Source organism: Sinocyclocheilus grahami, unplaced genomic scaffold (genome assembly GCF_001515645.1).
Source record: "Sinocyclocheilus grahami isolate Dianchi unplaced genomic scaffold, SAMN03320097.WGS_v1.1 scaffold396.1, whole genome shotgun sequence".
Lineage (NCBI taxonomy): Eukaryota > Metazoa > Chordata > Actinopteri > Cypriniformes > Cyprinidae > Sinocyclocheilus > Sinocyclocheilus grahami.
Window position 1 is genome coordinate 372254 of NW_015505575.1, and position 12038 is coordinate 384291.

At 39.7% G+C, this 12038-nt stretch overlaps 1 protein-coding gene across 1 annotated transcript in view; it reads left to right on the forward strand.

Moving 5' to 3' along the window:
• Positions 1–1155: 1155 nt before the first annotated feature.
• The window catches only part of LOC107550324 (low-density lipoprotein receptor-related protein 1-like), a 112802-nt gene continuing 101919 nt past the window's right edge, over positions 1156–12038 (forward strand). The window contains exon 1 of the mRNA XM_016231596.1: positions 1156–1333. Coding sequence (XP_016087082.1) covers positions 1156–1333 — 178 coding nt within the window. The remainder of the gene's footprint in view (positions 1334–12038) is intronic.

Sequence of the window (12038 nt, forward strand, 5' to 3'; positions counted from 1 at the left end):
TGGCGGTACGGTGCTTCAGCGGTGGTGGTTTCCCGTGTTGAGTGGTTTGCACACATCAGGCTGCACTACCCCCTGTTTGTGTTGCAGGTGACCATCTCCCCTGTGTACTTCAGCACGCTAAAAGAGCTTTTTCCCAAAAAGAGTATTCACGGGTGCATCTTTTTAAAGACGATGTTGCGTCTAGCAAACTCGACGTTACGTCTTTGTACAGACGATGTGGGTCTTACTACAGACAATGTATCACCCGGTCGTTTCTGGATGCGGTCGTTACCTGGCTTTGGGTGATGGTCACGATCGCTGCCTCACATGCCTGGGCATTTAGCATGCTGAGGTTACATTTGTGGATGAGTCATGTTCTCATTGCGAGAAGATGATCATCTTGGAGTCGCGGGCCAAGCTCCGTTACCTCAAAGGGGCAGAGCTCTGTTGCCTCTGCCTCGATCTAGTTCTCGTCATGGCGGGGGCTACTTCAGACAGTAGCATGGGTGGTCTGATGTTAACAGTTATGGCAAACCCTCCAGGGAACCAACCCTCTGGGGACCATCGCTCCTCTTGCACTCCGCAACCAGTTGAGCTGCCAATGGAACGTGCTGGGCCCTCTACAAGGAGCGTACCAGCAGTATCCTTTGGCGCTCCTCCCGATGACCGAATGTCGATTGCTGCATCGCAGAGTGAGCCAGAGCTTTCTGTAGAGGAAGATTTGGCTGCTGCCTCCGGGACTGTAGCAATCAGATCCGGAAATAATGGCTATGCTTTCCCGGGGCGCCGTGAGGGTAGGGCTCGAGTGGAGACCGCCACCGTGCCCTCAAGGTTGGACGATTGCGCTGAGACCCCGCCCCGATGCCATTCTTCCCGGAGGTGCATGAGGGGCTTACCAGGTTGTGGATGGCAGCTTATCGGAAACTGATCTGCTAACTCCTCCTCCCTCACCACTCTCGACGGTGGTACAGCTAGAGGGTATATGGGTGTCCCCCGCAGTGGAGCGGTCAATTGCGATGCAGTTGTGTCCTAATACCACCTCCACCCAGCAGGGCGAACCGTGCCTCCCCTTCTGGGTCTGTAGGTACTTGTCTGGTCTGTCCAGCAATGCTTATACACAGTCGAGAACATAGCCCAGCAGTTCTCGGCTGCACGGGAGCAGACTGAGGCAATCCAATGTTCTGCCCCAGCGGGCAGCTTCTGCCTCCACCCATCCGCCGGCCACAGAGCCCCAGCCTGCTCGTCGCTCCCATGCCGCATCCGCAGCAACCTCAAGCAAGCGGCGCCGTGAAGCTGGACGTAGGCAGGCCGCCCTGCCCCGCCCCGCCAGGTCCAGGCCCCCATCAACCTGGCGGTGAGTGGAAGAGCAAGAGGCCTCGGGACGGGCGACCCAGAGAGAGAGGGAACTGCTCTTTGGGGGATGGTGAATGCACCTCTCCCTCCCCCGGAGGAGGGCCGGACTGAGAATCTGGTTTCCAAAAATCTCGACAGGAGAGCAGTTTTCTCTGTCTCTTGGTCCCAAGAGGGCATGGAGAGTTGCGGACGGACCAACACCGGACCACACTCATCCTCCTCTCTCGCCAGCAGGCAGCAGCGGGCGGTTCGAGAGCGTCATCAAAGGCCCTACTCATGCACCCTCTGCCAAACCATGAAACCAGACAAGTGTTGCACTGCACACTCAGACCCCTCTTCAGGTCCCTGTGTTCCACCTCTCTGCCCCACCTGGTACGTCGGTGGTCCCGCTGGTCCAGCTTGTGTGGTGTCTGGGTGCCTGGCTACCCAAACCGCCTCGCTGGCTCCTGTGGACCAACAGACTCGGCTATGCAATTTAGTTCGACCGGCATCCCCCCAAGTTCAGTGGCATCCGCTTCACATCAGTGTAGGCGGCTGATGCTCCTGTCTTGCGTGCGGAGATGGCAGTCCTACTGGCGAAGGATGCAATAGAGCCGGTCCCTCCAGCTGATATGGGGATGGGGTTTTACTTTACTTTACTTTTACTTTTAGTCATTTAGCAGACGCTTTTATCCAAAGCGACTTACAAATAAGAAAAAGTAATTAAAACTAAAAGCTAAAACTTTAAATACTGTGTATGTATATACACATTTAAGGAAATAAAATAAATTAAATAAAAATGACAAATGCGTACAACAACATTCCAAAACTAAACATTTCAATGAAAACAAAAAAAAATTAAGCTAAAAACAATTCAAAATATTAAAAGAACTAAAGGTATGAGTATAATAATGATTCTAACATAACACTAAGCCAAACACCAAAAAACAACTACATATGTGTGTATGTACAGCCACACACATATACATATACATGTACATATATATAAATACATTCAATATATATATTATTTCATTTCCATTTTGTATGTTGAAGTACTGAAATAACTCAAATTAAATAAAACTGAAACTTAATAAAAAACATATTTAGACATAATAAAAAACTAATAAAATGACAACATTACTACAACTGTAACTAAAACTAAAATAGATAACTAATACAAATCAAACTACATTAGTTTATCAGTAATCCTAAAAAAATAACACTGAGCCAAACACACATGCTAAAATAACAACAACTTACTGACACATAGTAAGAAATGGTTATAAAAAACTGAAACAGAAGTGAAACAAGTAGTAGGAAAGAGGAGAAATAAAAAGCGATACTTATCCTTTGCCGGTGTCCCTGCACGGTAGAGTCGATGGTCTTTACACTCTTCGGTCTTCACACGACCGCGACCGTGGTAAACTAAGCTTTTAATTTTTTATTCGTTTAACAAAACTCAAATTGAATTCAGCTGGACACACTTTCCTGTTTATCACAACAAATGGCCAAGCAAAGCGCATGACACTGACAAGGTACATGATACAGTATGAGACCAAAAGCGATTTCAGCACATCTCCACACAGTAAACAAAACAAGCCCCTACTTCGTTGTACCCAAGAAAGGTAGTGGGTTACGACCGATCTTGGACCTGCGTGTCTTGAACCGGGCCCTTCACCGGTTACCATTTAAGATGTTGAGGAACGCATCTTCGGGTGCATCAGTCCCAGAGATTGGTTTGCAGCGATCGACCTGAAGGATGCGTACTTTCAGGTGTCGATCCTTCTGTACCACAGACCATTGCTGCAGTTCGCGTTCAAAGGACGAGCATATCAGTACGAGGTCCTGCCCTCTGGGCTGTCCCCGTCGCCCCGTGCCTTCACAGAGGTTGCGGAGGCAGCCCTTGTTCCCCTGAGAGAACAGGGCGTTCGCATTCTCAACTACCTCGACGACTGGCTCATACTAGCTCAGTCTCAGGATCAGTTGTGTGCACACAGGGTCTTGGTGCTTTTGCACCTCAGCCGGTTGGGCCTTCTGGTCAACTGGGAAAACAGCAAACTCTCCTTGGCGCAGAGGATCTCTTTTCTTGGTATGGAGATGGATTCGGTTGAGCACGCCTCATGCAAGGACGTGCTCAGTCAGTGTTGAACTGCCTGAATATGTTCAAGTGCAGGACGGCGGTCCCACTGAAACAGTTTCAGAGGCTCCTGGGGCATATGGCAGCTGCAGAGGCAGTCACGCCGCTGGGGCTGTTTCATATGAGACCGCTTTAACACTGGCTCCATGGCTGAGTCCTGATGTGTCCACTCACCGGGTCCGAGTCACACCGGCCTGCCGCCAATCCTTCACCCCGTGGTCAGACCCTTCATTTCTCCATGCCGTAGTTTACACAGATGCCTCCACCACCACCGGCTGGGGGGCCACTTTCGATGGGCTTGCAGTGTCTGGGTTTGGACGGGCCCCCAACTGCACTGGCACATCAATTGCCATCAATTGACGATTCATGCCTGGAGTTTGGACCGGCTGACTCCCAGGTAATCCTGAGGCCTCGGCCCGGCTATGTCCCCGGCTCAGCTCCTCAGCGAAAACCTGAATATGCGCTGCACCTGCTGCCTACTTATACTCACTCTGTGATCAACGGCAGCTGGCTGCAATAACCGCATGCCAATGTGCATTGGCTCATTTAGTTTACACTCGAAGTAGATTGGTCTCTCTAAGCGAGATCCCAATTCATCGGTTATCTGACGTGATGTCTCCGTTCCCTCCTTCAGGGAACGAGGGTTACATACGTAACCAAGACGGTATATTTATCTAGCATAAACGCAATGATGAGGGCCTTAATTTACCATTTACTAAGCTACAGTATATATATATAAAAAAAAAACATGTATCCAGTATCCAATTATACAACTTTTTTTCTGTATATTTTAATAATTTCTGTAATGTATAAACTATTTAAACAGACTTCTATAGATGTACATTAGAGCAAAAAGTATGATAATGTAGCAAACAGTAACAGTAATTATGGTAGGATTGGTTAGTAATGTGTTAAGAACAGATACAATGTTAAATAGGGATGTAACCATTCACTCAGCTCACGATTCAATTCGATTCACGATACTGATTTCACAATTCGATTTTCTCACGGTTTTTTAAACAAAATGTGATTTAAGACAAATTATAAATGAAAAGGTGTCCTTTTATTATTGCTTGGACAAAATGCTGCACATTTCTTAGTGAAAGAGAAATATGTCAAATAACAAAACTAAATTGAAATTTTAAAACAAACCCCAAATCTAATCAAATAAATAAGACAAAAAAAACCCTTCATATAAACAATGGCTTTGCCAGTGCTCTTTCCATTCAAAATTAGAGGCAACCACTGCATTTGAATCACAATCCATAAAAAGATGCTGAATACATGCAGCATGAGCAGTTTTTAAAATCTAAATTAATTTGTATAATTTTAATTTTTAAAACAAAAACAGAATGCTCTGACTTTAGTTTTGTGAAACTATACTACATAAAACATGTGCACGAAAAAACTGCAGAAGCTCTGAATGAGACACAGATTCATTCTTTGACAGCAGGTGGCACTTATGGAACAGCAGTAATACAGCGTTTTCTTGGTTACCGCTGTAAACAAAGCAGCACATCGCTTATGAACGCTGCTTTAATATGCATAATACAGAGACAAGATTAAAAGAAAATATCATCTTAACTTTTCTAAAGACAGTCAGTTCCCCTCAGAGATACTTTCATATAAACTCCTACCCCCAACTGGATCGAGATTCGTTTAACATCTCAACCGATTTGAATCGTCACATATTTGTATCGATTTTCAACCAGCTTGCAGTGAATCGTTACATCCCTAATGTTAAATGTTTTAAGTCATGGTGTCAGAATCAAACTTCAGTGTACATGTACACTAATGCTAATTAACTAACTAAATAAATAAATAAAAATAATTGAACTAAAACAATGTTTTAATGTTTTTAATAGCATTTTTAGGTGTAAAATGCAGTGTAAATAATATAATAATTTTAATAATAATTTTCAGAAAACAAAAGTAATTTAAGAGGAAGAATAAGTTATTCAGTTTTGATCAGAGATTATAAAGACTCACATCCAGTAAGACCAGAAATGTGCATTAAAGTTGCACCTTTTTTCTAATTAAAATTACACACACAGCAAGGGAATGTCTTTGAATTGCAGGACATTTTAATTCTTAGGGTGTACTCACACTAGGCGTTTTGAACCATGCCCAAGCGTGTTTGACCCCCAAAGTCTGGTTCATTTGACTAGTGTGAGCACTCCGTGCCACGCTCGGGCGTGGTTCATTTAGCCGGCCCTGGCCCGGTTGGAAGAGGTGGGCCAGGGCACGGTTCGGTTGGGCTCGGGCGCGGTACGCATGCAGTGTGCGTACTAACTGCGCCGGAGCCCGGAACAGATACTATTTTGTGTGCGCTACTGTCATCATTACGACCGCAAACATATTCTATTACTACTACTACACTTTTCAATTAATTTAATTTAATCAAGTATATTTAGGTTTATAATGGCTCTGGTTCTTACCTTATTGATGAACAGGAAATGTAGTTTGCGAGTAAAACTACAAATTATTTCATTAACTCCGCTGCCTCCGTAATCATTTTCTGATACATACAAGTGAAAATCAATGCACGACATGAATGATAAATTAATTATTATTAATTATTCAGCAGAATATTAGCGAAAGTGGTTTTCTCCGTCATCTCATACATGACGTAAGCGTGCTCTGGCCCAGAATGTTTAGTGCAAGTGTGAGTGCAGGCCAGCGGGGGAGTAGGGAGGGGGGATAATCGCACTCGGGCTCGGTTCAAGGCAACCGTGCCTAGTGTGAGTACACCCTTAATTTAATTTGAATTACAATTCTGCATTCTGTTTTCTACCTCATTTTAAATTCAGGAATTAAGCTGTAATTTAAAAGACATTCTCAGTTCATTTCTGATCGGCACACAGCCCTGATTGATGGCATGTGTAGCATGTGTGATATTGTCCTGTGCTGTGCTCCACAAGTCTCCAACACTCCATTTGTTCCATTCTTACCTTCTTTATCTTATCTTTATTGTTCTTTTCCTTTGTGCTGATCCAATTTTCTATATTCGTGATGTAATTAGGGTTGCATCTGCATAATACAGCCTATTACTCACAGTTCACCTACTTTAGAGACTCCAGACGAGCCAGTCATTGCTCATCTTTAAGAAAAGTGCAGTGTTTCTTCAATGATGAATGTCTATGATTATCTTTAATATGGTTATTTTAGTTTAATTCTATCTTTGTTTAGCATGGAGCTCTGTTATATTTTCATGTAGTCTTTGCTTGAGTTCTACCATATAAACATGCTATTGTTTCTTTAACCTCAGAATACTGAAGGCTTATCATCCCATTATTAGAAGAAAAAAGTTATATTACATACAGAAAATAATAATAATAATTATTATTATTTACAAGGGGAAAATTGAGTCTTTCTTTGGGATTCAATTGATTATTGAGTGTTTACTTTTTTCTTTTTTTCTCCAGTGTTTACTTAGTTGAAAAATATTGATGGTTACATGCCATTGATATAAAGTGTTCATTTATCATTTTTAAACAATTAAAAATAGGTAAACATTTAAAATGTTTTTAATAGCATATCAGTTTTACTGTGGTATCAAAATTGGTATTAAATCCATGAGATGTCACTGATATTGGTACCGACTAAATGTATAACTGATAATAATAATAGTAATAATGATAATAATAATACATAAATAATAATAATTAATTGTGACTAGGGCTGCACGATTATGACATAATTATCATAATTGTCGATTATTCCCTTGAAATTGTAATTTGCGATTATTAATTACGATTATCACAATTTACACTGAATGATGTTTATACCATTGTTTGATGCAACTGCATGCCGTATTTTTATATGAAAATAAACAAGCTGAAAACACTCTAACTGAAAAACCTTTAGTGCTTTTCTACAGTATTAAGCCTCAAATGTACATCAGATTGATTTCATCTTTAAATGATAAAAAAAGTAAAAATATGAATGGTATTATAATGTTATACTAAAACTAAAACAATGGAAAAACCCTTAAGATAACATGTAGAAAGAAAAAAAAAACATATCTTAAGCATGCAGAATAACATAAGTGGACTTTGAACGATTACGTAATTGTGGCATCCATAATTGTAATTGCGATTAGAAATTTGATTAATTGTGCAGCCCTAATTGTGACATTATTTTATTGACAATGAATGCCTGTTTCTCTCATAAATTAATAAACAAACAAACAGTCTGGACACAACTTTATTTTTTTTTAAATGAAGATAATACAACAAATGATACATATTTCTTTTTCAATTTATAATATAAATGACAAAACAATATCAACATATCATTGTTCGCTTTTATATGGAGTTTCGTGGTTAAATGTATTGACAAACCAACACTTTTAGCTTTTTTAACCTCTAATTTGTTATCAATTCAATTAGAGTTTAAAGGGCCCCTTTTATGCAAAATTCACTTTTACATGTTGTTTGAACATAAATGTGTGCTGGCAGTGTTTACACAACCACCCTATAATGATAAAAAAATAAAATAAAAAATCCACCGCTCCTTTTTTTAATCCCCATAATAAATAATAAACAGTGTCTCAGAACAAGCGGTTCGCAGAATCTGTACAAAGTGACGTCACATTTTACAGGCCCCGCCCACGACACTGCCGTATTAGCATAGACCCCGCCTTGAGTGAGCCACACAGTCCGCCCTGTTTATCTTCACGCTACAGCATTTAAAAGCAGCATTCAAGTAAGAAATGTCTTCTTATTAAAGCTACAGAACATATTCAGTCAAGAGTAGTGAGTGATTTTCTGTTTTTATTGAATTCTGTGGCTCATATTAACAGCATAGCAGCAGTAGGTATTGTATATTACGCCAGTGGTTTTCAATCCTGGTCCTGGGGACCCCCACTCTGCACATTTTCTATGTCTCCCTTATCTGACAGTCTCAGTTCTTGAGTGTAACAAGCTCTTTCCTCTAACAAGCTGATGATCTGAATCAGATGACCTGTTAAATAAGGTAGACATACAAAATGTGTAGAGCGGGGCTCCCCAGGACCGGAATTAAGAACCGCTGTAATACGCTACTGTCAATTAATACACAGATCTAATAGAAACATGCAATTTATTTCCCAGCTATTTACCTTCACAGACATAACGACTGTGTTTTTGTAACTCGTGTATTTTTATCATAACCTTGTGTGTATTTGACAGTTTAAGTGCAATAAGACATGAAAGAGAACTTAGTTTAGTGCTCACATGCTGTGTGACAGCTGCTTTCTGTGCGCATGCTTTGGATGTATGCACTCAGAAAACACTATATCAGAAGTTTAAACTGATGTGGCTTTAAAACGCATGATTTCAGCACGATAGACATGATAATCAAAACCAAACCGATGTTTTTATCAGAGTATCTGACGTACAAGCTATAAAGGAACAGCCCTATTGTGGAAAAGGGGACAGGGAACAGCAGCTCATTTGCATTTAAAGATACAGGCACAAAAAAGCTAATAATAATAATAATAAATGATCTGTGGGGTATTTTGAGCTGAAACTTCACAGATACATTCTGGGGACACCTGAGACTTATATTACATCTTGTAAAAAGGTGCTTAATAGTGGCCCTTTAAACAAACTAAAAGTGTGGGTTTATCTATAATACGTAAGATACTTCTCATCAAGACAATGCATCTTACATACCATACAAACCCACACTTTTAGCTTGTTTAACCTCTAATTAAATCAATAACAAGTGGAGTTTTAGTTGTTCCCTCACATTGACAGAATATTAAACATTGTTATGCAGTGATACTGAAAATGAACGAATGAAATGGATCATACTGGAATGTGTGTTAAAGTGTTAACATTTGAGCTGTGTCAAAACTTTCTAATATTGTGTATAATAGAGAATCGGAGAGAAATCAAAGAGAGCTTTCACCTTTTTTTGTTGTTGAAGGGTTTGTTTAACCCCATTAATGAGTCATGCTGTCTAAAGATGTGTCTAAGTGAAGTGTGGCAGATAACCTCCTAACTGCTTCCTCTTCCTGCCCGGCCGTTGGACGGCTGCTGCTGGTTATAGAGTCTGATTTATGACGCCATGCAAATGCTCCCATTTATTCTACTGCCGTTACAGCTGCACTTCACTTCAGCACTGCCTATGCACACTTCTCTAGGGCCTCAGTGTGAGTATTCAAGTAACACAGTTAGTATGTGTAAAGAAAGTCAGAATGACTGAGGTAAAAATAACCAACAGAACAGAAAATCATTTTAATAATTTCCTGCCACTAACATTTTTCAAACATCTCAGAATGTTAGTTGTTGCATTTTTTTTTGTCAGCATATAATACATTTTACGTTTTTTTAACCCTTTATATAACATTCACCATTTTCAAACTACACTGTAAAAATGACTTTTTGAATTTATAAATAAACCAAAGATTACTATTATTATTGTTTTGGGAGAATATACTCTTTTCAGTTTTTCTACTTCAAAATGTCATGATTCATTTAACGTTACTTACTGTTTCTTTGTAATTGTTTGTGAAATGTACTAGGAGTGAACATTTCTTCTACACCAATTTTCTTTTTTTTGGCAGCAAATCATTGCTCATTCCAGATATGCTAATTCAAGGTTTCAAATGAATGTGTTTAATAATAATAATCTCTGTCTTAGTCTCAAAGCTATGCAACCATATTTGTTCAAACAGACCCTAAGCTGTCTGTAAGTCTAATTTGGTGTAGAAACAATTTTCACTCAGAAATTGCTAGTAAATTTCAAAAATAATTACAAATAACAGGCAAGCAGCAATTGAATTGAATGGGAAATTTTGAAGTAGAAAGACTGAAATAGTATTTTCTTGTAAAATGTATTCCAGTAACCTTTGTTTTATTTATAACTTCAACAAATATTTTTTTTTACAGTGCATATTTATAATGTAGAAAAGAATCTCACTGAACGTCTTTCGAGTTTCCACCCTCTTTTCCTGCAGATGGCAAACTCAGTGTTGTGGAGGAAGTTGCAGTTGATAGTCAGCTCTGTTTTTCCTGCTGTTTATGTCTGGAGGTACGGTGCAGATAGCAGACTGCAGGTTTTTAGAGCTTTTGAGAAGGTGGTCTGGAATGAATTCGCACTTGATTCCAAATAAACAACCAATGAAAAGCGGTCACATTTTTTGCACCTTATGCAGCCAAACCAGAACAAGATGTCCTTTGATGGCCTGTAGACTCGTTGCATCACTGGCACTGGTGTGGGAACACTGACCTGGATGTGTGGAAGTGCGCGGGTCTGACTGCAAACGCATACAGTCAGGAGAAAAGCAGGAAACTGCTCAACACAGACTACCTCCTTTTCCAGTGGCTTGGCTTCTGGAAATACTTTCCCCATTCGTTTTCTCCATTAGGCATTTCAGACATTTCTTCGATAAAGAGTACTGAACCTTGAACCAGACCAACCAACTCTGCGATGAATCATAATTTTACAATGTATTTCAAAGATACACTGGGTGCTTGACATATTTCATGTTCAATCTAAAAAAAAAAAAAAAACACAGCTTGCTCGACAGCTTGCTTAGTGTCATGTTAGCTTCTGTCCTGTTTGTGTAGTTAAAGTAAAGAGCATTTCTCCTCCCTGACTGCACTTATGAGAGGGGATTCTTGACATCAAATAATGGCTTACGGTCATTTTTCTTAAACAAGAAAAAGAAGCAAGTGTTATGGAAAGCATCTGTTGTGGAAACATAAAACTGGCAACATTTGAATTCAAAATAAAATGCAAAATGAGTATTATAAAATTGATAGTTCCGGTCCTTGATTCTGATTGGCTGAGCCGCGTTCGACGCTGTTGTAAATTACTCTACAAACACACACCTTTGTTTACTTCTGTGTGTTACTCTGCAGCCACTTTGTAGCAACCACAACTGTTTCTGAGGCGCTACGTTGTTTGGTGGAAGAATACTGTTTTTGTTAATATCAGTACACTTTATTTGCTCTGTTTTATTTTGTGAAACCTTACTACGTATCAGGAATAACCGTTTTATAAAAGCAATAAGCCCCGTGAAGCCGTAGTTTCGCGTCGTACCTAACAACGCCCCTTAGCTGTTATATATTCACTGTAAACCACGGCTTCACGGAGCTTATTGCTTTATTTTACACTACCTTTAATTCAGCAAGGGTGCATTAAACTGATCAAAAGTGAAAGGTATTTAAAATGTTACAAAATATTTTTGTTTCAAGTAAAGGCTGTTTTGAACTTTCTACGCATCAGAGATTCCTGAAAAAAGCTCTAAACTATTTAGCAGCACGACTGATTTCTAAAGGATCATGTGACACTAAAAACTGGAGTAATTATTATGAAAATTCACCTTTGCACAGGAATAAATTACATTGTACATTACATTCAAACAGAAAACAGTTATTTTAAATTGTAATAATATTTCATAATATTACTGTTGTATTGTATAAATAAATACAACCTTGGGGAGCAGTGTTGTGGGTAACGCATTACAAGTAACACGAGTTACGTAATCAGATTACTTTTTTCAAGTAACTAGTAAAGGAACGCATTACTTTTTAATTTACAAGAGAATATCTCAGTTACTTTTTCAAATAAGTAACGCAAGTTACTTTTTTTT